Source organism: Hemitrygon akajei, chromosome 6 (assembly GCF_048418815.1).
Source record: "Hemitrygon akajei chromosome 6, sHemAka1.3, whole genome shotgun sequence".
In the NCBI taxonomy this organism is placed as follows: Eukaryota; Metazoa; Chordata; class Chondrichthyes; order Myliobatiformes; family Dasyatidae; genus Hemitrygon; species Hemitrygon akajei.
In genome coordinates this window covers 37737419-37763899 of record NC_133129.1, presented here as the reverse complement: position 1 = coordinate 37763899, position 26481 = coordinate 37737419, and the positions used below count along the sequence as shown (strand labels likewise).

Here is a 26481-nt window from a genome sequence, read left to right as displayed (position 1 = left end):
ATTTTTCTCGGGCATTTCAGGGAAGTTGGGAAATAAAGGATTGATAAAATGTCTAATTTGGAGGTACCTAAAGAAATGGGCATTAGGTAGATTGAACTTAGCAGAGAGCTGTTGAAAGGATGTGAAGCGATTATCGATAAAAAGATCTTCAAAATACCTAATGCCCTTTCTATACCAATCATAAAATGTTGAATCATACATAGTAGGTAGAAAAAGATGATTATGTAAAATAGGACTAGAAAGGGAAAAACCATAAAAACCATAAAATTTCCTAAACTGGGCCCATATTCGCAAAGTATGTCTAACAAGAGGATTAACAATTAGTCTAGACAGACTACTAGGGAGTGCAGAACCAAGAAGTGCAAAAATAGATAGATCTTTAGTGGAATTCAGCTCCATTGCTACCCAATTAGGGTGATCAGACTGGCTATGAAAAAAAGACCAGAAGATAAGACAACGAATGTTAGCTGCCCAGTAGTATAGATGAAAATTAGGTAAGGCCATGCCACCCTCTTTTTTAGATTTTTGAAGATAAACTTTATTAATTCTAGAATGCTTACTCTTCCACAGATAGGACAAAATAATAGAGTCTAAGGAATCAAAAAAGGTTTTAGAAATTAAAATTGGAATAGATTGAAATAAATATGAAAATTTAGGGACAACATACATTTTAATAACATTAATATGACCTACCAAGGACATAGGTAGAGGTGACCATTGTGACAAACTCAGTTTTGTAGAATACAAAAGATTGGCAAAATTTTCACGAAAAAGATCTTTAAACTTCCTTGTAACTGTAATACCAAGGTAGGTAAATTGATTATCAACTACTTTAAAGGGGAAGTCGCGGAATGCTAATACTTGTGCTTCTTTATTAATTGGGAAAAGTTCACTCTTATATAAATTAAGTTTATAGCCAGAAAACTGGCTAAATTGATCAAGAAGTGAAAACATTGGAGGTAAGGATGTGGACGGATTTGAAAGAAAAATTAATAGATCATCAGCATAAAGAGAAACTTTATGCTCAACACCCCCCCTCCAGATCCCCGTCAATTCAGGACAGCTTCAAAATGCAATTGCCAGAAGCTCTACAGCCAAATCAAAAAGAAAGGGACTTAAGGGGCATCCTTGACGGGTGCCACGTTTAAAGTTAAATAACTGGGATTGCTGAGAATTAGTCAAAACAGAGGCGGTAGGACATAAATGTAGCAATCTGATCCAAGAGATAAAACTTTGACCGAGGTCAAATTTTTCTAAAACCGCAAAGAGGTAGTTCCACTCTATACGATCAACTGCTTTCTCCGCATCGAGAGAGATAACGCATTCAGGAGTCCCAGTTGAAGGTGAATTAAAAATATTGAATAAACACCGTATATTAAAAAAAGGAAAATGATTTTTAATAAAACAAGTTTGATCATCAGAAATAATAGAGGGTATAACAGTTTCTAATCTATGAGCCAAAACTTTGGCCAAAATTTTAACATCAACATTAAGCAAAGAAATCGGCCTGTACAAGGAACACTCTGTTGGATCTTTGCCCTTTTTTAATAAAAGAATAATACATGCCTCATTAAATGAGGGTGGCAATTTACCATTGTTAAACGAGTCAGATAGTACTGAGAGTAACTGAGGTGAAGAAGTGAAGAGAATGTTTTATAAAATTCTACGGGGAACCCATCAGATCCAGGAGATTTGCCTGAAGACAGTGCAGAGATTGCAAAAGATATTTCTTCTAATGATATAGGCTCATTAAGTTTTGCTTTAGAATCAGATGAAAGCGAAGGGATATTCAACCTATTTAAAAAAAGATCAACAGAAATATTCTCATTCAGAGATTTGGAGGAATAAAGCCGAGAATAAACATTTTTAAATACATCATTAATTTCTGATTGATTCGATGTAATATTCCCATTCTCCTTCCGGATCTTTGTAATATGTTGTTTAGCTTTAAAACGTCTCAACTGATTAACTAGAAATTTACCAGATTTATCACCGTGAATATAAAAGCGACTCTTACTTTCAAGAAGTTGACGTTCAACTTGTTGAGTAGAGAGAAGGTCAAATTTATTTTGTAGTTCTACACGCTTCTTATATAATTCGGGGTTTTTAGTCTGAGCATTTAATTGATCTAATTCTTTAATCTGATTAATTAATTATAATCGCTCTATATGGGACTTTCTGTTAAGATTTGCTGTATATGAAATTATTTGACCCCTCAAATATGCTTTCATAGCATCCCAGACAATCTGGGATGAAATTTCAGATGACGTATTAGTTTTTAGAAAAAAAGTTATCTGATCCTTAATAAATTTTAGAAAATCATCATCCGATAATAAAGTCGGGTTAAAACGCCAATGTTTATTCCTCTGAGGGAGACCAGGAAAATTTAGAGATGAAGTAACTGGGGCATGATCAGAGATCAGTATACTCTGATAGTCACAAGAATGGACAAATGAAATAAGTTGATTATCAATTAAAAAATAGTCAATTCTAGTAAAGGTATGGTGAACATGTGAAAAAAAGGAATAATCTCTCTCAGTAGGATGAAGGAAATGCCATATATCAGAGATACCATAGTTAGAAAGAAAAGAGTGAATAGCTAAAGCAGATTTAGTAGGTGATCTAGTAACAGGGGACGATCAATCCAAATTTGGGTCTAACCAGCAGTTAAAGTCGCCACCCAATATAAGAGAATATAAATTTAGATCTGGTAATGAGGGAAAAAAACGTTCAAAAAAGTTAACATCGTCAGAGTTGGGAGCATACAGGGTAGCTCTTTAGTACAACTTTAGCTCTTTAGCTCAGGGTACAACTTTAGTATTATATAATTTACCAGAAACAATAATAAAACGGGCATTTCTATCACCCATTTTAAAAGAAGGTGGATGATATTGGTAAAAAGATAACGTGCTTGATGTTTGAGCTTTGGGTGGAACCAACACTCCCTGACAGACTTAATATAGCTACAGTTAAGGCAGTTGTGTCCATACTACTTTTGATAATTAAGTAATTTTGCCTTGTTGAGATGCCAGGATATGATTGTCATTTTTTTTTCTTGGAACTGATCATTTTTGGAGCTCCTGTGATCTGTTCTTTGTTAGAAATGTGGTTTGGTTCCCCTATCATCAGGTAGGGTAGATTAAGGAAGGCCAGGATATTGCAGAAAATAGAAGCATGGCACTTGATTATGTTTTCAAACTTGGGTATTAGTGTGGACTGCAAAATATTATTATTTAAATAATAATTGAAGTATCTTATGATATCATCAGATTAAACATTGTTATTTTTTCAATATACTCAGGAGATGCACACCAAATTTGGTCTGGATGATAAACCATACTTTCGTCGTACAATGGCCTTTAATTTTCCCAATGATGATAAGGCAAATATGTACAGAAAGAATATACACAAGTACATTCCTTTTCCTGATCCTGAAAGCGTCAAGGTACATATAGTAGTTTAAATTGTGAACTGTACAACAAAATACATCACAATGTAGCTGCAATATTTGTTCCCTCTTTCTCTCTTTTCACATTACTCTTGAATGTCTTGCCCATGATTTTAGTTGAAGGCCACCTGAGAAGTCAAGTGAAGAAATTAGGTGCTGTCTACAACAAATCTTAATGGCAGGTTGATGTGATGTATTCCATAATTTGGGACTCATGGTTACCGCTGCACTTTGAATCATCTGGCATCTTTTATCTATGGTGCTAGTGGACACAATGTCAGAGGCTTGTGTGGATATCATTGAGGGCTCTTCATGTCCTTTGAGGGAGGCTGAAGCTACTACACTATAGGAAGAGTAAGGGTGTCTTTGTTCCCTGTCTTAAATGCATTCCACAGTTACTTTCACCCTGATAATTAGTTTGTACCTGCAACACAGATCTTGGCAGGTGCTTTCCAGAACTGCTGGTGTAATTTTAATTTTGTAGTTATTTTACCAAATCTTTATAAATAGAGAGTGATGTTGCCTATTATTTTTCCACCTACAGAGAAGCTGAAAAAAACTTGGGGTTGTTTTTGACATTTTAGTTAAAACACTAATAGTTTAATGTATGGTACATGTCATATTTTCACTCAGTGAAGTACACTTTTGTAATTGTATCTCATTTACTTTGAAGATTTATATAGTGCATGGGTATTATGACTACCATCACATCTTAGAAGATGGTGTAAACGACACTGGATGGGGTGCTCCTTTCCATTGTATAAAATGCATCATCTCTTGGTTCAAAATCCAAGGATACTATTCCAAGCCAGTACCTTCAGTTTCAGAGATCCAAGAGGTATGAGTGTTCTTGACATTAATATTTTGATCCTTGTCTAGTCTTACTAATGGTAATCTTTGAAACATATGATTTAAGTCACACATTTTTATTTTTAAAAGAAGCTTTTAGGATTCATATAAATTGATAAATTACTTTTAATGGAAAACTGGTTTTCTGTTTTATCAAATGACTGAAACACAAAGTATTTAGCTAGATCAATTCAGAAAAAAAACTAGCAAAAACAATTAATCACAGGAAATCAGAGACATAAATGGAAAATGCTTGATATTCAGCCAGTCAGGAGGTATCAATAGAGAGGAAAGAGGTTCATTCTTGTCAATGAACCCTTCATCAGAACTGGAAAGATATGGAGAAAAAGCATTTTAAATCGCAGACATAGGGATGGGTGGATATCCACCTTAATTTTTGCCAGCTCTAATGGGATTCCACTACCAGACACACTTTCCCCTCCATCCCCATTCAGTATTCCAAAGGGAACATTCCCTCCTTCACCAGACGTGCTCCTTCTTATGACACTTTTTCATACAACCATGGGAGATACAACATTTGCTTTTTTTCCTCTCACTTCCCACCATTAAAGGACCTAAGGATTCCTTTTAGTTTATGCAGCAATCTACTTACATCTCTTTAAATTTAATATATTCATTTTGGTGCTCACGATATTGTCACCATTTCTTTAGAGAAACCAAATAGAGATTTGGTGATTATTTTGCAGAATACCAACCCTGCCAGCTCTGAGTTTACATTGTCCTGTCACTATAATTTTCAGTCCTATTCCCACTCCACACTCTGTATGTTCAGCCTCCAGATTGTTCCAACATTGCCCAATGGAAAGTTTGAGGAACGGCAGATTATCTTTCTTGTTCAGTTGAAGTCTCCAGGAGTTAATGTTGAATTTAACTATGTTAGTTATTATTATTCTCCCTGTAGACAAGGGTGTACCCTTCCATTTCATTTATATTTTCCTTTTCCAGCTGCAGAGTTTTGAAAGTAATTGTTGCTTTCAAGATATTAGTCTGCATTTTATTTGCATTATGTCTTCTGTGTGTCTCCCTTTTCCTGAAATTTAATCTGCTTGTTTTCAGGGATTTCCACTTCTAATGAAGAGTCCTGGACCTAAAACATTGATTCTTTCTCTCTACCAATTGATGCTACTTGGTCCTACCAAGTGCTTCCAGTGTCTTCTAGCATGTTTTATAACAAAAACTAAACAGAAAGGCCTGCAGGACTTTCTGCAGAGATTGATATCACAGAGACAAGTGCTTGTGGAGCTTAAACACCAGATTTTAAAACTGAGTGGAGCCTATTGGGACTTCCTGCAGAGACTGAGGTTATTTGTGCCAATAAAAAGAAGTTAGGATTAAATGGAGTGGCCATTGTTGGAGTGGTAAGAGTTAAAGTACAGAAGAGGTTTTGGTGAGGAGAGGTAGCGGCTAGGTTGAGGTTTGCTTTCTTTTTTATTGTCTTTCTTTATATATAGATAGATTAGTAAGAATGGATCCCAGGTGGTGTGTTCTTCAGGCAAGGTGTGGAAGATCTAGGCGGCTTCCAGTCTCCCTAATTGCTGCATTTGCAAGAAGTGCATCCAGGTGCAGCTCCTTTCAGACTCTGATAGGGAATTACAGCTGGAGCTGGATGACATTCAACTCATTCAAGAGGTGATGTGAGGAAATTGAGGAAGTGATAGTTAAGTGCTACAGGTAGGTAGTCATACCTAAGTTGCAGGAGGCACATGGCTGGGTCACTGTCAGAGAAGGAAAGGAAATAGGCAGATAATATGGAATTACCCTGCTGCTGTTTTCCTCAATAACAAGTATGCTGATTTGGATAACTGTTGAGGGGATACCACAGTGAACAGGTCTCTGTCATATTGGTATCAATGACATAGGAAGGAAAAGCAAAGTGGTCCTGAAAAGAGAAGTTAGAGAACTAGGTCGAAGGCTGAGAAGCAAGACCTCCAGGATAATAATTTCTGGATTGCTGCTTGTGCCACGCGCCAATGAGGATAGAAACAGGATGATTTGGCAGATTAATCCATGGCTAAGAAGCTGGTGCAGGGGCAGGGATTCAGGTTCTTGGATCATTGGGATCTCTTCTGGGGATCTATGACCTGTTCAAAAGTGACGGGTTGCACTGAACTCGAGGGGGACCACTATTTTCGTGGACAGGTTTGTTAGAGCTCTTGGGGAGGGTTTAAACTAATTTGGCTGGTGGTGGGGAGTGTTGTGGGAACCAGTGAAGACACTCAGGATAGAACAGATGGTAAAAAAACAAAAATAGTGTGCAGTCTGACTGTCAGGAAGGGCAAGCAGATATAGGACAAAATCGCAGCCCGCAAGGTGAGCATCAGTGCATTAGGGATGCAGAATCAAAAACAGTAGAAAATGCAGTACTCAAAGTATTACATCTCAATGCACAGAGTATAAGAAATAAGATGGATGATCTTGTTGCATGATTACAGATTGTCAGGTACGAGGTTGTGGCCATCACTGAATCGTGTCTGAAGGATAGTTGTAGTTGGGAGCCGAATATCCAAAGTTACATGTTGTACCGAAGGGATAGGAAGTTAGGCAGAGGAGGTGGCGTGGCTCTGCTGATAAACAATGGCATCAGATCAATAGAAAGATGTGACATAGGATTGGAAGGTGTTAAATCCTTGTGGGTTGAGTTAAGAAACTGCAAGGGTAAAAGGACCCTGATGGCAGTAACATACAGGCCTCCCAACAGTTGCTGGGATGCGTGTCACAGATTACAATGGGAAATAGAAAAGGCATATCAAAAGGACAATGTTATGATAGTCATGGGAGATTTCAGCATGCAGGTCAATTGGGAAAATTGGTAATGGATCTCAAAAGAGTGAGTTTGTTGAATGCCCACGAGATGGCTTTTTAGAGCAGTTTGTCGTTGACCATACTAGGCGACCAGCTATACTGGATTGGGTGTTGTGTAATGAAGCAGAGGTAATTAAGAATCTAAAGGTAAAAGAACCCCGAGGAGGCAATGATCACAATACGATTGAGTTCAACTTGAAATTTGATAGGGAAAAAGTAGTGTCTGACATAGCATTATTTCAGTGGAGTAAAGGAAATTACAGTGATATGAGAGAGGAGTTGGCCAAAGTAAATTGGAAGGAGATGCTGGCAGAGATGACAGCAGTGTAGCAATGGTATGAGTTTCTATGAAAAATGAGGAATGTGCAGGATGCATGTATTCTAAAAGCAAAAGAAAATACTCAAATAGCAAAATAGTACAACCATGGGTGACAAGGGAAGTCAAAGCTAAGGTAAAAGCAAAAGAGAGGGCATACAACAAAACAAAAATTAGCAGGAAGAGAAGATTGGGAAGCTTTTAAAAACCTACAGAGAGCAACTAAAAGAATCATAGGAGGGAAAATATTAAATATGAAAGCAAGGTAGCAAACAATATCAAAGTAGATAGTAAAAGCTTTTTCAAGTATGTAAAACATAAAAAAGAGATGAGAGGGCATAATGGGGCCGGAGAAATAATAACGGAGGACAAGGAGATGGCAGTTGAACTGAGTGGGTATTTTGCATCAGTCTTCACTGTGGAAGATACCAGCAGTGTGCCAGATGTTGATGGGTATGAAGGAAGAGTGCAGTTACTATTACAAGAGAGAAGGTGCTCAAATAGCTGAAAGACCTAGGGGTACATAAGTCACATGGATTAGACCTGCACCCTACGATTCTGAAAGAGGTAATGGTAGAGATTGTGAAGGCATTAGTAATGATCTTTCAAAAATCATTGGACTCTTGCATGGTGCCAGAGGACTGGCAAATTGCAAATGTCACTCCACTCTTTAAGAAAGGAGAAAGGCAGCAGAAAGGAAATTATAGACCAGTTAATCTGACCTCAGTGGTTGGGAAGATGTTGCAGTCGATTGTTAAGGATGAGGTTATGGAGTACTTAGTGACACAGGACAAGATTGGACAAAGTCAGCATTGTTTTCTTAAGGGAAAATCTTGCCTGACGAACCTGGTGGAATTCTTTGAGGAGATAACAAGTAGGATAGATAAAGGAGATACAGTGGATGTTGTATATTTAGACTTCCAGAAAACCTTTGACAAGGTGCCACACATAAGGCTGTTTACCAATTTAAGAGCCCACGGTATTACAGGCAAGTTACTGGCATGGTTGGAGCATTGGCTGATTGGTAGGAGGCAGCGAGTGGGAATAAAAGGATCCTTTTCTGGTTGACTGCCAGTGACTAGTGGTGTTCCGCAGGGGTTGGTATTCTGGGGTTCAGATGTTTCAAAAGGGGCAGGGAGAGACATACAGTAAAATAGGTGAGGGAGATCAGGGATACTATCAGAGCTGCAGAAAGGGTGGACGTTATGGAGAGATCATCTACTGAGTTAGTGTAGGCTGAAATCAAAAACAGGAAAGATTCTACACTCTGTTGGAAATATTCTATAGACCTCCCGCATCCCCAAATAGCAACAGAGACACTGAGATGCAGATCAGGAGGCAGATATTGGAAAGCTGCAAAAAGAACAGGGTTGTTGCCAAGGGTGACTTCAACTTCCCTAATACTGATTGGCACTTCCTTAGTGCAGAAGGTTTAGAAGGGTTGGAATTTATTGAATGTGAAGGATTCCTGACATAATATGTGTCAGGAAGGGCCTGTACTGGACTGTAATGTTCTATTTTCAAGTATGTAAACAGGTCAACTAGAGGAGATATCATAATGGATCTGGTATGAGGCAATGAACCAGATCAGGTGACAAATCTATCGGTGGGTGAGCATTTCAGACATAGTGATCACAACTCCCTGACCTTTACCATAGCCTTGGACAGGGATACGAGCAGATGGTCTAGTAAAGTATTTAACTGGAGGAGGCAAATTATGATGCTATTAAACAGGATCTTAGGAACATAAATTGGATATACTCAGGGAAATGCACTACAGAAATGTGGTGGCGATTTAGGTAACACTTGCATGGGCTTCTGAATAGGCTTGTCACATTGAGTCAGGGAAAGGATTGTAGGGTGAAGGATGTGCAAGGTAGACAACAGATATAGAACATCTAGTTAAGAGGAAGAAAGATGCATACTTAAGGTTTAGGAAACAAGGATTAGACAGGGCTCAGTGGACCACTGAGTCTTATGTTAGTGGTGGGCAAACTAATGGATAGGATTCTTAGAGACTTATGAGCATTGGGAGAAGTATAGTCTGATTAGGGATAGTCAGCATGATTTTGTGAGGAGCAAGTCATGCCTTATGATTCTAATTGAATTGTTTGAGACTGTGACAAAGCACATTGATGAAAGGAGAGCAGTAGGTTTGGAGTACTGTATATAGATATTAGCAAAGACAAGGTCCCCAATAGTAGGCTCATTCAGAAAGTCAGGAGGTATAGTATCTTGGCTGCATGGGTTCAGAATTGGCTTGCTCATGGAAGGGAGAAGATGGTAGAAGATGGAGCATATTCTATCCAGAGACAGGTGAGCAGTGATATTCTGCGGAGATCTCTACTGGGACTGCTTTGTGATATTTATAAATGACTTGGATGAGGAAGTGGAAGGATTGGTTAATAAATTTGTAGATGATGTGAATATTGATGGTGTTTTGGATAATGTCATAAGTTACAACAGGACATTGATATGATACAGAGCTAGACTGAGAAGAGGCAGATGGAGTTAAATAAGAAAAGTATAAACTGCTTCACTTTGGAAAGTCAAACTTGAAAGTAGATAACGGTTAATACAGGGTTACTTTGGGGTTTTAATGTTTTTCTATCATTCATTCTTTGAGGTTTCTGCTGTTTCGTGGATGTCTGCGAAGAGTAAGAATTTCAGGTTGTATACTGTATACATTCTCTGATATTAAGTTGAACCATTGAACCATTGATTCTTAACAGTGTGGAAGAGCAGAGGTATCTTAGGATCCACATCCATAGATCCCCTGAAATTGCAGTGTGTTGGACTTCATTGGTTGGGAGATTGAGTTCACGAGCCATGAGGTAATATTGCAGCTCTATAAAACTCTGTTTAGACCATACAGTTTTGGACTCCCCTTTATAGGAAGGATGTGAAAGCTATAGAGAGGGTACAGAGAAGTTTTACCAGGGTTCTATCTCGATTAGAGAACATGTCTTATAAGGATAGATTAAGCAAGCTTGGGCTTTTCTCTTTGGAGCTAAGGAGGATGAAAGGTGACTTGATAGAGATATATAAAATGATAGGAGGCATAGATAGATAGAGAGGGTAGCCAGACCTTTTCCCAGGACAGAAATGGCTAATACCAAGGGGCATAACTTTAATATGTCTGGAGGAAAGGATAGGGAGGATGCAAGTGGTAGATTGTTTACAGAGAATGGCAAGTGTCAGTGGTGATGGTAGTGACAGTTACATGAGGGACATTTAAGAGACTCTTAGGTAGGCACATGGATGAAATGGAGGGCTATACGGGAGGGAAATTGATCTGAGAATACGTTAAAGATTTGACACAATATTGTGGGCCAAAGGGCCTGAACTGTGCTGTACTGTTCTATGTAGTATGTTCTACAATGAAAGAGATTTTACCAATACTAGATTGTTTTGTGAGTGTATGTTACAATAATGCAGTAGGAACAAGGATATAATCCTTTTAATCACTAATTACCCCAATACAACACTGGGGTGTCAAAGCTATGTAAATAGAAACAGAGGATATTAGGAATCATATTCTAATGGTGTTGAAATGACTGTTTTGTCTGGAGTTCAACACAGATATGATATTGAGTTGGAAGGTCAGAAAGCAAATAGGAAGAGGGAGAAAAGCATTGTGAGGTAGGTTGGATTGGGTGGGGAGGGGTGGAAGGAGTATGTAGAGGTGTTGCTAATTGGAAAATGGAGCCTGGCAAAGTAAACCCAAACCAGGAGATTAGCAATCTGTTAAGCGTTGAATCTGTGGCATTTAAGGTCAGTGATCCAAAATCCTGGAAGAAATCCTAGTATGACCTATATAAGGCCATCATGAGAGTGAAAAGGCAACTCCATGTGAAGTTAGAGACAAAACTGGGTGCACATCAGCTGTGGCAGAGTTTGCATGCTATTACATCCTATAATGCAAAACCTAACAGCACAACTGCTATGATGCTTCACTCCCTGATGTGCTCAATGCCTTATATTAATGCTTTAAAAGGGAGAATAAAATTACAATTGTGCAAATTCCCACAGTATCTGATGATCCTGTGATTTCTGTCAGAACATCCTTCAAGAGAGTGAAATCTTGCAAGGTGTCAGACCCTGATTGTATACTTAGAAGGGTATTGAAAACCTGTGCCAACCAACTAGCTGAAGTGTTAAAGGACTACTTCGATCTCTCACTGCTGCAGTTGGAATGTCCTACCTGCCTTAAAAAGGCATCAATCATTACCAGCACCAAAGAAGAGCAGAATGAGCTTGTTCAACACTTGTTGCCCAGTAGCTCTCGTAACTACTGTGATGAAGTGCTTTGAGAGAATGGTCATGGCTGAAGTTACATCCTGCTTAAGCAAGGACCTGGACCTGCTGCAACTTCCTTACAGCCACAACAGGTGCATAGTGAACACATTCTTGTTGGATCTCTCCTGGGCTTTTGACCACCTGGACAACAGTAGTACCTACTTCAGGCTGCTGCTTATCAATTACAGCTCAACATTCAGCACTATCATCTCTTCAGTACTAATCAACAAGCTACAATTCCTGAGCCTTTGTACCTCTCTCTGCAACTGGATTCTTTATTCTTCCTTATTGAGAGTCCACAGTCAGTACAGATTGGTAATAACATCTCCCCTTTGTTGACATTCAACACAGGTGCACTACAAGAATGCATGCTTAGTTCACTGCTTTACTCTGTATAAATTCATGACTGTGTAGCTAGGCACAGTTTATGGCAACTATGAATTCACCAATGACACAACTGTGGTTGGCAGAACCTCAGATGGTGACAACGAGGCGTACAGGAGTGAGTTAGATCAGCTGGTTGACAAGTGTTGCAACAATGACCTTGCACTGAATGGCAGCAAAACCAAAGAATTGATTGTGAACTTCAGAAAGGGAAAGTCGAGAGAACGCAGAGGAAAGGATGAACAGTTTCAAGTTCCTGGGTGTCGGCATCTCAGAGGTTCTGTGCTCACCCACCATATTGATACAGTCAACTTGAACATACACTAGCAGCTGTACTTTATTTGGAGTTTGAGGAGATTTGATTTGTCCACCAAAGACTCTAACAAATTTCTACAGATGTACCATCGAGAGCATTCTGATTGGTTGCATCTGTGCCTGGTATGTAGGTGCCAATGCACAATCAGAAAAGGCTGCAGGGAAATCTTGCTTGACAAATCTGTTGAAATTCTTTGAGGAAATAACAGGCAGGATAGGCAAGGGAGAATCAGAAGATGTTGTTTATTTGGATTTTTGAATATATTTAACAAGATGCCACATATAAGGCTGCTTAGCAAGATAAGAGTTCGTGATATTACAGGAAAGGTACTAGCATGGATGGAAGATTGTCTGACTGGCAGGAGGCAAAGAGTGGGAATAAAAGGGGCCTTGGCTGGCTTCTGGATGGCTTCCAGTGACCAGTGGTGTGCTGCAGGGATCAGTGTTGGGACTGCTTCTTTTCACGTTATACGTCAATGATTTGGATGACAGAATTGATGGCTTTATTGCCAAGTTTGTGGATAATACAAAGATAGGTGGAAGAGCAGGTAGTGCTGAGGAAGCAGGGTCTCTGCAGGAGGATTTAGACAGATTAGAGGAATGGGCAAAGAGGTGGTGGATGGGATATAGTGTAGGGAAGTGCATGGTCATGCACTTTGGCAGAAGAAATAAAGGTGTGGACTATTTTGTAAATGGGGAGGAAGATCAAAAGACAGAGCTGAAAAGGGACTTGTGAGACCTTAATGCAGCATTTCAGTGCTAAGGAAAGCAAATGCAGAGGTAGCATTAACTTCGAGAGGACTAAAATACAAACGCAAGGATGTAATGCTGATGCTTTATAAGGCATTAGTCAGACCACACAGAGTATTGTGAGAAGTTTTGGGCCCCTTATCTAAGAAATAATGTGTTGGCATTGGAGAGGGTCTATAAGATATAGAAGCAGAAGTAGGCCATTCAGCCCATTGAGTCTGCTCTGTCATTCAATCATGGGCTGATCCAATTCTTCCAGTCATCCCCACTACTCTGCCTTCTCCCCATACCCTTTGATGCCCTGGCTAATGAAGAACCTATCAATCTCTGCCTTAAATACACCCAATGACTTGGCCTCCACAGCCGCTCGTGGCAACAAATTCCACAGATTTACTACCCTCTGACTAAAGTAATTTCTCCGCATTTCTGTTCTAAATGGATGTTCTTCAATCCTGAAGTCACGCCCTCTTGTCTTAGACTCCCCCAATAACTTTGCCATATCTAATCTGTTTAGGCCTTTTAACATTCGGAATTTTTCTATGAGATCCCCCCTCATTCTCCTGAACTCCAGAGAATACAGCCCAAGAGCTGCCAGGCGTTCCTCATACGGTAATCCTTTCATTCTTGGAATCATTCTTGTGAATCTTCTCTGTACCCTCTCCAATGTCAGTATATCTTCTCTAAAATAAGGAGCCCAAAACTGCACACAATACTCCAAGTGTGGTCTCACAAGTGCCTTATAGAGCCTCAACATCACATCCCTGCTCTTATATTCTGTACCTCTAGAAATGGATGCCAACCTGGAGGTTAACCTTCAGGGTATCCTACACAAGAACTTCTAAGTCCCTTTGCATCTCTGCATTTTGAATTCTCTTCCCACCTGAATAATAGTCTGCCTGTTTATTTCTTCCACCAAAGTGCACGACCATACACTTTCCAACATTGTATTTCATTTGCCACTTCTTTGCCCATTCTCCTAAACTATCTAAGTCTGACTGCAGGCTCTCTGTTTCCTCAACACTACCTGCTCCTCCACCTGTCTTTGTATCATTGGCAAATTTAGCCACAAATCCATTAACCCCATAGTCCAAATCATTGACATACATCGTAAAAAGCAGCTGTCCCAACACCAACCCCTGAGGAACAACACTGGTAGCCAGAATAGGATCCCTTTATTCCCACTCTCTGTTTTCTGCTGATCAGCCAATGCTCCACTCATGCTAGTAACTTCCCTGTAATTCCATGGGCTCTTAATCTTGCTAAGCAGCCTCATATGCGGCACCTTGTCAAAGGCCTTCTGAAGATCCAAGTACACCACATTTACCAAAGGAATTTCACATGAATGAAAGGGTTAACATATGAAGAGCATTCGATGGCTCTGGGCCTGTACTCATGAAATTTAGAAGAATGAAAGGGGATCTCACTCATTGAAACCTATCAGATATTAAAAGGCCTAGATAGAGTGGATGTTTTCTACAGTACTGGAGTCTGGGACCAGAGGGCACAGCATCAGAGTTCTGCGATGTCCATTTAGAATGTCCAGAGGATGGTGAATCTGTGGAACTCATTACAGATAGCTGGATATATGTAATGCAAAGGTTAGTAGGTTCTTGATTAGTAAAGAAGTCAAAGATTTTGGGGAGAAGGCAGAGGAATGGGGTTGAGAGGGATAATAAATCAGCCATGATAGGATGGTGGAGCAGACTTGATGGGCCGACTGGCCTAATTCTGGTCTTATGGTTTCTGCAGAGAATTGCATATCCAGCCAGCTCCATCACAGGCACGAGCTTCCCCACCTTCAAGGACATTTTCCAAAGGTGGTGCTTCAAGAAGGTGGCATCATTTGTTAAGGACCTTCGCCATCTGGGATATGCCCTCTTCTCATTACTGCCATCAGTGAGGAAGAACAGGAGCCTGAAGACTCACACTCAACATTTTAAGCACACCTTCTTCTCCACCAACAGATTTCTGAACATTCCATGAACACTAACAAGATTAAACAATCTTGAATCTTGAACCTTATGCCAGTGACAATAAACCTGATTCTGATTCTGCGAGACTAGCTAAATGCAGTCTAGTGATGAGGTAAGGAACTCTGGAGCGGCAGAGATGCAGAATATAGAATAAAGATAGAAGATAGCACAGGAACAGGTCCTTTAGCCCATGATATCTATTCTGACCAGGATGCCAATTTAACTAATCCCATTTGCCTTCGCGTGGTTAGTATTCCCTGCCTGCTCACGTGTCTGTGTATACAACTCTTCCATGTTGCTTTCATTGGAGTTAAAGGTTATAACCCCGGAAAATAAGATGACAATCTTAACAGAGGTTGGAAGATTGAAGCATAGATCATTTAAAAGGAGGAAGGGGGTAGGATGTTTTAGTATGAGGCTGTTTCCTTTATGGAGTAGTAGCAGTGCTGTGGTTAATAGACTAGTTCTGAAATGTAATAGGCAGTAAATGAGCATCTGAAAAATTGAGAACCATTGGGTGACAGATTGTTCCTACAGATGGATAAATGAGGATCAAGGTATTGGAAATAGAAGATTCTCATTGTATCTCAGAGGTACAAGATAGCTACAAGGAGCCACCAAATGACTTGAGATTTACAGTCTAAGTTAGTAGTTTAAAATACAAGATCTTTGTTCTAATATGAACCTTTTAATAGCTGAGTTTATAATGCTCAAATAAAGTGATGTGATTATTCTGCTAATTATGTCTGCTAAGAATCTAACTTAAATTACTTTCCTTTTGATTTCAGCTATTAGTAAATCCTGAAAATGATTTCATTGTGGATTCATTAGAATGGATTGGATCTTTTGAGATTTTGGGAATATTGACATGTCTTGAAATTTCAGCTGGCATTATGCTTTTCCAGTAAGAAACAAAAGTATCTATGTAATATGACTGTTATATATCTATTTATCTATTGAGATACAGTGCGTGATAGGCCCTTCTGACCCTTTGATTTAACCCTAGCCTAACCATGGGATAATTTACAGTGACTAATTAACCTATTAACCAATACACCTTTGGACTGTGGGAGGAAACCGGAGCATCTGGAGGAAACCCACGCGTTATTGCATTATGGTCCATCTTTTGCTATAATGCTGAACGAAAGCAACTAGAAACAAAGGTTACAGTTCATAAGACATGTTACAAATATTGCAAATTATAGTGAAAACTTTCTTTTGTGTTGACATTTTACAAAACCAGAGAGCATGGTACAGTGTAGCACAGGAAAAAGTCCTTCAGCCCACAATGATTGTGCTGACCATGATGCCAATTTCAACTGAATATCTGCCATGTGGTGTATATCCCTCAATTCTCTGCCTGGACTGCTATTGTATCTGCTTTGACCACCTTCTCTAAAAGCCACCTATCACTGTCCATAAAACGAATACTTGCCATGAAAACTTTCTTTAAGCTTTCCCCTCTTAACCTAAAGCTGTACACTCTAATATTTGACATTTCCATCTTGAAGGAAGACTGAGGAGGAATTTCTTTAGCCAGACATTGGTGAATCTGTGGAATTAATTGCCACAGAGACCAAGTCTTTGGGTATAGTTATAACGCAGGTTCTTGAGTTGCAAGGGTGTCAATGTTACAATAAGGCAGGTAAGTGGGGCTGAGAGGGATAATAAATCAGCCATGATGGGCAGACTTGATGGGCTGAATGGCCTAATTCCACTTCTATATGTTATGATCTTTTAGAAAAAGACTCTGACTATTTAAGCTGTTCATGCCTCTCATAATTTTTTGTACTTTATATACCTGGGAAATCCACCTGGATTCATTAACTGGAATCACATTTTCAAATCTATTCATTGTCTCTATTTATTTTCTCTTTATAAATTCTGGTGAAATTATAATTTAAATTTCTATTATCTCTTTTTTGTGTAATCAGTTGTACTGAAGCATTGGAGGAATGCTAGTGCCAGTTGTTAGATTTTCAGATTAGCAACCTGAAGCCTGGACAAGCAATCTAGAAATGCTTCTGATATACCATTATTAAAGCTAATTTAAATAATCTGAATAAAATTAAAGATAGTATCCATAATTATTTGATTGCATGAAAACAATGTTAAAACTGACATTACACATTTGGAAATACGGTAGATTCTGGTTACCTGGGCCATCAGTTAATCAGGGCAGCCACTTTATTGGACAACTCTTAAAGAACAGAAATTAATCAAGAAAATAGCCAGGATCCCCTTTGTCTTTTTGGGACACTATGCTGCTTAATTGGGAACAATTTGTAACTAGCATCTGTCGCATGCACTTGTGTGGCTGTTAGACACTACACCATGCTTAGAGTGAACAGTTTTGTAAATAGCATCAGTTGTGTGTGCTTGTGTTATGCTATATGTCTGGCCAATGGACACCAATTCAAAAAATTTTTTTTGATAATTTTGTTTTTTATTTTGACTAAAAAAATTCAGACCCTTGTCAAGATACCATGAAAAGATTTGACACTACTGGACCAAATTAAGAGCAATCCATCTAACACCACTCATTTTCAGCTGGCAGAGATAACTGGAGTGCCAAAATCTACAATTACATGCTTGATACATCTGCAAAATAAGCTGCAAAAAAAATAGGTATTATGCGAAGGACAACAGGGAACATTCCAGAAATTAAACCATGAAGGTAATGGATCCAGATATTAAAGAGGACTTCTATCAATGGTTTTCCATTGTAACTGCATGTCAATGGAGCAATGTTTGAAAAAAAGACATCGGGGAGCTAGCTAAGAAGCTGGTTGTGAAGATTTTAAAGCAACAGATGGTTGGTTATCTCAATGGAAATGTTGGTGCCACATTAAATTCAAGAAAACATATGGTGAGAAAGATAGTGCCGATGTTTTAAGTGCAGACACAGAGATCTATTAAACTCCCTGACTTTCTTCAAAAATGTGCAGATGATATCTACAATCCCAATGAAACCGGCCTTTATTTATCGTGCCACGCTAAACGGTTCCCTTGGCTACAAACATGCAACACTGTCAGAGAAAGCAATGGATCACATAATGGATCAATTATTTAGGTGTCTGCACTGATTTTGTTCTCTTATAATCAATCAAAAGAAAGCAGCTGTGTATACTATATGAATTCCTCCATTGATAAACTTTAGGAACAAACTAACTTTTATTCTTAATGTTCTAATTTGTTCTGTATTTCATTTAAAAACATAATTTGTTACTCAGTTTGTCTTTTTTATACCTTTTTAATTATTTCAATGAAACTTCGGCTAATTGGGGCAGCCACTTAATTGGGCCAAAATATATTGGTCCCGATTTGTCCCAGTTGTTAGAAGTACTGAATCCACAGTATATACTTTGCCTTCGTTGTCACTAAATCTAAATTCTGACATTTTGTATTCACCAGTATTTTGTATGTGTGTGTGTGTGTACCCTCACTAGAAGGGCCACATAAATTCAAAGTGGTCCTCCACTGTCATATCCACATCTTACTAACTTCAACTCAAAGATCTTTGAAATGTGAGAGGAAACCCATGCAGTCATGGGGAGAATTCAGAGTCATAGAGAAGTACAGCACAGAAGCAGGCCCTTTGGTCCATGTAGTCCATGCCAAACTCATTTAAGCTCTTACTCCCATTGACCTGCACTGGGGCCATAGTCCTCCTTAACTCTACTATCCTTGTACTTATTCAAACTTCTTTTGAACGTTGAAATCAAACTCAGATGCACCATTTGTGCTGGCAGCTCATTCTCACAACTCTGAGTGAAGAAGTTATTCCTCATGTTTCCCTTAAACCTCACTTTTCACCCTTAACCCACTTCAGTGGAAAAAGTCTGCTTGCATTTACCCTGTCTATACCTCTCATAATTTAGTATATCTCTATCAAATCTCACCATAACTTTTACATTCTAAAGAATACAGTGCTAACCTATTCAATCTTCCCTTCTTTCCTTATACTCAGGTCCTCCAGAAACAGCAAGATGCTTGTAAATAATCTCTGTACTCTTTCAACCTTTTTTGCATCTTTCCTGTAGGTAGGTGACCAAAACTATACTCAGTACTCCAAATTAGGCCTCATAACATAACATTCCATTTCCTGTACTCAGTAATTGATTCATGAAGGCCAATCTGCCAAAAGCTTTCTTTATGACCGTATCAACCTGTGACATCACTTTCAATGAATTATGGCCCCCTATTCCCAGATCCCTTTGTTCTACCACACTCCTCAGTGCCTTACCATTCACTGTGTAACACCTGCACTGGTTGGTACTTGTCTACATTAAATATGCAAACTCCTTACAGACAGCAGAAGGAATTGAACCCCAATCATATAGCTGGTGCGCTGCAAAGCATTGCATTAACCGCTATGCTACTGTGACGGCCAGTTATAGTCACACCTTGCACAGAATATTCCACCTGTTGTACTTTGCTATCCATGTTCCTTAAGACAGTTCCTTATGTGCAGCCATCTTCAGCTACATCATCAGTAACTTTCATCAAAAGACCAGAAGTGTGGGTATTGGTTGGTGATTACATAACGTTAATTTTTTTTTGGGATTTTCTCAGAAGAAGCAGTCCATGTCTGTTTGAAAAAAGATCTAGACAATATTCAGGAATAAGCTGTTAAATGGCAGAGAAACAAGTGCCACATACAGATAATCATCTAATAATATATTGAGTCTAAATCAACTTCTGTCATTCCATGGCATAATCAATGTCAAAATCCTTACTTCCCATCTCCTGGGATGGCTAGAACATCAAATAAATCATACACATCAATACTGTCATAGACTAGATATCCTGCAACAAATTATCCACATTCTGATACCCGAGCCTTTCAACTATCTACAGTACTGTACAAAAGACTTAGGCACCCTATATGTTTTTGTGGTTTCAGATGGTATGGGCTCCAGAAAGCCCTGATCTCCACATTATTAAGACTGACTGAGATTACCAGGAGAGACATAAGCAAGTGAGACAGCCAAAGTCTGCTGAAGAACAGTGGCAAGTTCACCAAGATGCTTGGAACAACCTACAACCTACCAGCTGATTTCTTTATAAAACTGCATAGCAGTGTACCTAAGAGAATCACTGCTGTTTTAAAGGCAAAGGGAGGTCACATCAAATATTGATTTGACTTCGTTTTTCAACTGTTTTTACTGTTCTTTATAGTAATTTTTCTGATATTTAGAAACTTTTCATTTCATTATTTTTAAAAGCACATTTGCTTTACAGTTTGTTTACATGTGCCTAAGACCTTTGTACAGTACTGTACAAGACATAAGTCAAGAGGATTATGAAGCTGCTTATATCTGCTTAGATGAACAATTGCAGTTCTTACAATACTCTAACAATCTTCTGGCTTCTATTTTTATGCAGATTTTTTTCTCTATCTTTGTCCCCTTTCTCTTCTTCTTTGGCAGACCAACATAGATAAAAATGTCTTACTATCATTCTAGTTCTGCAGGTTTTGAGTTGAATGATGAGGTCAATATAAGATCTAGAGACTTTGCTAGAACTGAGACAAGATGTGCTGATGGGGTTAATAGATGGTGGTTTATAAGGTGTGTGTTCTGTCATTGTAACCTACAAAGTGGCTTTAGGTTGTCAGTGTCACCCAAACACCTCCTCTATTTAGAGTGATATGGGCCAAGGATTCTCATGAGTGGATGGAAATGTGATACTTTGTCGAGGAGAATTAGTGAACATCCTTGAATCATTTCCTGTGTTCTCTTGATGCAGATTAAAGTTCTTTAGTCGGGCATTCTGTGAGGTCCAGCTTGTTTTGAATCCGTATAGAGATCTAGGGTAATTAACTGATTCAAACTAAAATCTGAGTTCTAAAATTACATAAAATCTGTACAAATCTGTAAATACTGAACATTACCAGTGCAACTTCTGCATTCTCAGCTGACAACAGTATCTGCTAACAGCATGTTCTACCATAACATCTGTGTTTACTGGAAAGTAATTACCAAGATAAAAGAAATAGTCCATATTTTCCAAGATCTCTTCATGCAAGTTTATTGTTAGTGGAAGTGGGTGATAGCAAGGTGTAACTGCAACATATTGGTAGAAACATTTGTATGCAGATATATAGATTGAACATACTGTGCTCATGTTATACTAATAATAGAAGGATCGATATTTAAACCAGAGTATCGGTGCCAATTAAATGGACTGCATTGTCTTGTGTAAGCCCGTACATTTTCAGTACTGTCTCAGGATTGGTCATGTTGAAAGCATTCTATTACAGTTATATTTTATTGGTAGTAGACAGTTTCTAAGAAATCCTAGGAGGTTAGGTTGTGGTGGGCAACCTGACCTCCTAACCTGTGGAGTATTCACTTCCTGGGGTATTGTAACCATAACATTTGTATCCGTTTCATCAATGACGTCATTGAAGATAGTTGTACTTCTCCGAGAATCTCTTACAGGAGTATCTAGGGATGATGACTGATCTTCAACAATGACAGTTCATTGTCTTTCCTGTGTTCTGATTCCAGCCAACAGCATGTTTTCTCCATAGTCCTCATTGACTTCAGTTTTCCTAAAGCTGCTGAGTGCTAAACCCAGTCAAATATTATCTTTTTCACTCATTTACTGGCTCAAGCTTCACTGGCATCCCGTATTATCTGTGAGAAGATGGTGGTGAACTAATGAAAGTACTCTCAAAGTGCTGTTGTGTAGATAATATCCAGGACTGGATCATGAGATTGGAAAGCAGGGAGTGAAGCAAAATGTTAAGAGATGGTGGGACAGAATCAGGACTGCAGGGGTGAATCAAAGAATGAATCAAATCTTTGCTTTGGAGGAAACAAAGAAGCATCTAAGTCCTAAAGGGTGAGGTGCGATGGATCGTCGGCTGGGTTGGGGGGGGGGGGGAGGGGGAAGCAGTCAAAAATGATGAGGGCCTCAGATGGGTCAGAGAAAGGAATGTCATTTCAGAGATGGATCGTGTGAAAAATTGATATGAGGGAGTCAATTTAGCAGAGAAGAATATTGGTAGGTTTTGGAAAAGTTTCTGAATACAAAGAGGTACAGCCTGCCAGAGAATAATCTAAGGACAAAGGATAGAACACCAGGCTATAGCACCAAGATAACCAATGAAGCTAGAGCAAGACTGGGTACAAAGGAAGTTGGCCACTTAAACGAGAATCACTTTTATGGTGACTGGAAAACAAGTTGTGACCATGCAGAATTTAGTGTGTGTTAGCTGCTAAGAGGAAATACAGTTAGATAAGAATATTTGGATGAAGTGACTAGAATATTAATATCAAGTTTATTTTAGTAAAGGAGCAACTATTTGTTTAGAGAATTTACAGGAGCAATGTGGAGAAACATTTTAAAGGCAGCATGATTGAAGAAATAAAGAAAAGGGAAGTTTAATAATGAAAAGGTCAAAATAGATCATTTTATAATTGGTGGATGGGATATGAAGTTTACAATTCCTAGCAGCTTCCCATCTTTAGGAACCATCAAAAATTCACTATCATAAACTTTTAATAAAAAATTCCAATTCTTCAAAGTCCCCAAACTCAAAAAAAGTAAATTGCGTGAAATGTAGATGCTGCAAATCTAAAATAAAAAGAGAATTGCTGGAAATACCAAGATGGTTAAATGGCATCTGTGGCAAGAGAAACAGAGTTAACATTTCAGGCCTCATGAAGGGTATTCAACTTAAAATGTTAACTCTGTTTCTCTTCCTACAGATGCAGCCTCACCAGTTCCGTTCTTATGTCAAAAGTAGTTTTGTTGTGAAAACTAGAAGGAGATTCATTTGGCTGTCCAAAACTGAAATTGGTTCAAATCCCCATAATAAAAAGCAAACTTTACTTTCTCATTCATGGAATAACAATCAATGCTTTTGTTGACTCTGTTCAATTACCTGAGAGCTGATAATTCAATGATCAGACAATGACATTATGAACCAGGAATCACATCAGGCCAGGTTAGCTTCAAATGTCCTTCCATGAAGGGTATTAGTGAACCAGTTGGGGTTTAATGACATTATTTTCAAGGTCACCATTAATGGTGCAAGCATTTTATTTCCAGTGTGATGTAATTGTTTTAATTTAAATTGTCAGTGACTATGATGGGATTCAAGCTTGTATATCCAGATCAATGATCTGGACCTCCAGAACAGGAACTTAACTAATATATTTCTGCACCAGTATTTATAGTTAAAACTGTTAAGTCTAAAATGAAACTTCTTTGCATTACTATTAACCATATCATTGTTACACAAGTATCCTGCTGCCACTAACATAGTGTTATTAGGATCTGAATGAGCAGGTGTGGGAGTTACCTTTTTGGAATTGGCTTCATTTATATTAGATCAACTATTAATGACTGCTGGGCGTTCAAAGCAATTCATTAATTAAGACCATTTAAACTTTGGTACATACTGTTACCAGTCAGTATATTTGTCATTTCATGTTAGGAAGGAAGGGGACAGCAATCATTTGAAGGAGGAAGTGCATGTTTATAGTATGTATAATTATTTGGATGAAAATATAATTGGCCTGATTAATATGTTTGGAGACAACACAGAATTGTTGGAGCTCTGGATAATGAGGAAAGTTGTCAAAAGATATCTAAGTTTGCAGTAAATGACAGGCCTATCAAGGGTCTGATAAGAGCAGGATTGAAGCTACCCTTGAGTCTAGTGGTACCTGATTTTAAGCTTTTGTATCTTCTGCCTAATGAGAGGGATGAAGAGAGAATGACTTGAGTGGAAGGGGTCCTTGATTTTGTTGGCTGCCTACCCAACGCAGTGAGAAATGTAGACAGAGAAGAGAAATTCAACATGCTTTCCTTCATAGTTTGGGATGTTAGTTACAAAAGTTAGCATGTCATTTTACAGCTGTATGAAAGTTTAGTTAAGCCATATCTGGAGTATTGATGCTGATCTAGTCACCCCACAATAGGAGGAGAAGGATGGGGCAGCCTTGGAAAGGATGCAGAAGAGATTCACCAAGATGTTGTCTGGATTGTTTTCTCTGGAGCATCAGAGGCTGATGAGTAACCTGATAAAGGTATATAAAGTTGAGAGATAGATGGGGTAGATAATCAGAGTGTTTCCCTACATGCCAAATATTAGAGGGCATAGTTTTATAGTCAGCGGATATATATTTAGAGGAGATATGTGAGGCATTTTTTTAACACAAGTGTTAGGTGCCTGGAACACACTGCTAGGGCTAGTGGTAGAAGCAGATATGAATGCAATGTTTAAAATGTATTTAGACAGACCAAGGAATGGAGGGAAATGCACAGGTAGATGGGATTGGTTAAATTGACATCATGTTTGGCACTGACATGGACAGGAAGGCCTGTTCCTGTGCTGTACTGTTTTCTGGTCTATGTAAAAGAGGGAAAATACTAAGGGAATTTATGCACAGTGTAATTGGGTGCCTGCCAGACTTCTAAGGATTTCTAACCAAGTTCTGAGGATGTGTGAAAATGATGGTGAAAGACAGATGTGAGTTTTCAGGTTAAATAGCTGATGCCCGCGATGACAAGATTGTTATATGAGGAAAAATTAAACGGACTAAGTCTTATTTTACTCTGAAGACTACAGACTGCAAATGCTGGAACATGGAACTTTAAAAAAATAGAATGTAGAAAGAAATCAGAAGCTCTAGCAACATATGTGGAGCAAAAAGTGTGGATCTTTTGCCTGTACAGATGGTCTTTGGCCCATTGTGTTCTTCCAAAATTGTGTATTTTAGGCCTGTACTCTCTTGAATTTATAAGAACGAGAGGTGATATTATTGAAATATACATAATTCTGAAGGGGGTTGATATGGGTAAACACAGAATTAGTCATTTTTCTGGCTGAAGCATCTAGAGCTAAAAGGCACAGTTCAAAATAAGGAGCAGGCCACTCACAACTGAGATGAATCTACTGTATATTCTTCAGATGAGAAGAGTCGATCATTAGATTTCTTTACCTAAGGAACTTGTGGAGATCACTGAGTATAGTCACAATAAAGATGGATAGAAATTTTTTGATATTGGTGAATTAAGTGAAATGTGATGGTGAAGGAAACTAATGCTGAATCTCATGGTCATCTTGAATAGTGGAGCAGGCACCGGGGGTCAAATGGCCTTTTCTTGCTCCTGTACCTTATAATTTTATGTTCATCCATTGCTGGCACCTCCCTAGTCACCAGTCAGCTTTTTGCCTCTGGATCTGTCAGCGCCAATAATTATTTCCTTCTTTATTGTATATAGGCATCCATTAGTCTTGTGAGACCATGGATTTGCACCTTGGAAAGTTTCCAGGGCGCAAGCCTGGGCAGGGTTGTATGGGAGACCAGCAGTTGCCCAAGCTGCAAGCCTTCCCCTCTCCACGCCACCGATGTTGTCCAAGGGAAGGACACTAGGACCCAAGCAGCTTGGCACTGATGTCGTCGCAGAGCAATGTGTTGTTAAGTGCCTTGCTCAGGGACACAATGTGCTGCCTCAGCTGAGGCTCGAACCAGTGACCTTCAGATCACTAGACCTGATGCCTTATCCGAAGCTATGCTTTATTGAGCACACCCCAATCTCTAGCTCCCTTCCTGGAAATAACTGTTAGACTCCACCCCACCATTCACCTCACCACCACCTGTCCTCGCAGCTCTCCCCAACAAGATGAAGTGCTATTTTTTCCAGCAGCTGCTTTCTTTCTCACCAAATCTCTATCCCACGCTCTCTTCCCACCTCCCCACCATTCTCTCCAAACCCCTAACGTTTGCTCCCTCTTAGTGATCTTCAGAAATAGGAAGAAGTATAATTAAATGCAAGTTAAATGCTCTGATTTTTTTTTCAGGCGAAATGAGGGTAAAGGTCTGAATCAACAAAAGCTTATAACTCATTTTGTTGAAGAGGGAACTCCAATTATAATTTGTAAGTTCGTGATTTCAGCCTCCCATTTTTTCTTAACTATTAAACTTGCGCTCAAATTTTGCATATAAAACGTGGCTAGTAAATCGTGTGAAATGAGAGAAGTGTCATAATATTCCTTATGCACATTGAGTATATTTCACACAGCTCTTTACATAACTAATATATTAAAGGTTGCAGCAGGAAGCAATGAATTTGCATATTATCTTACACTATAATGTTCAATCACACAAAAGTAATAATTACATTTTATTTAATTATTATTGACAAACATTTAAACAACTTGGTTTATCATGAGAGCATATATCATCTTAGTTTCAAACATTTGACTAACTTATACACTATACCCTGCATTTGCACTCTGAGAAAATTATCTGTATTGTAATTTTCCCTTGTGCAAACCCTGGCAAAAAATGATGAAATGT

General features: G+C 38.7%; 2 protein-coding genes across 3 annotated transcripts in view; one reads left to right on the top strand and one right to left on the bottom strand.

The window, feature by feature from the left end:
* The window catches only part of LOC140729786 (ufm1-specific protease 2-like), a 52228-nt gene extending 36163 nt beyond the window's left edge, over positions 1-16065 (top strand). The window contains exons 8-10 of the mRNA XM_073050004.1: positions 3302-3445; positions 4122-4286; positions 15946-16065. Of these exons, the coding sequence (XP_072906105.1) occupies positions 3302-3445; positions 4122-4286; positions 15946-16065 (429 nt within the window). The remainder of the gene's footprint in view (positions 1-3301; positions 3446-4121; positions 4287-15945) is intronic.
* Positions 1-26481, bottom strand: part of cfap96 (cilia and flagella associated protein 96) — a 99059-nt gene that overhangs the window by 56146 nt on the left and 16432 nt on the right. The gene's annotated exons all lie outside the window — the stretch shown is intronic.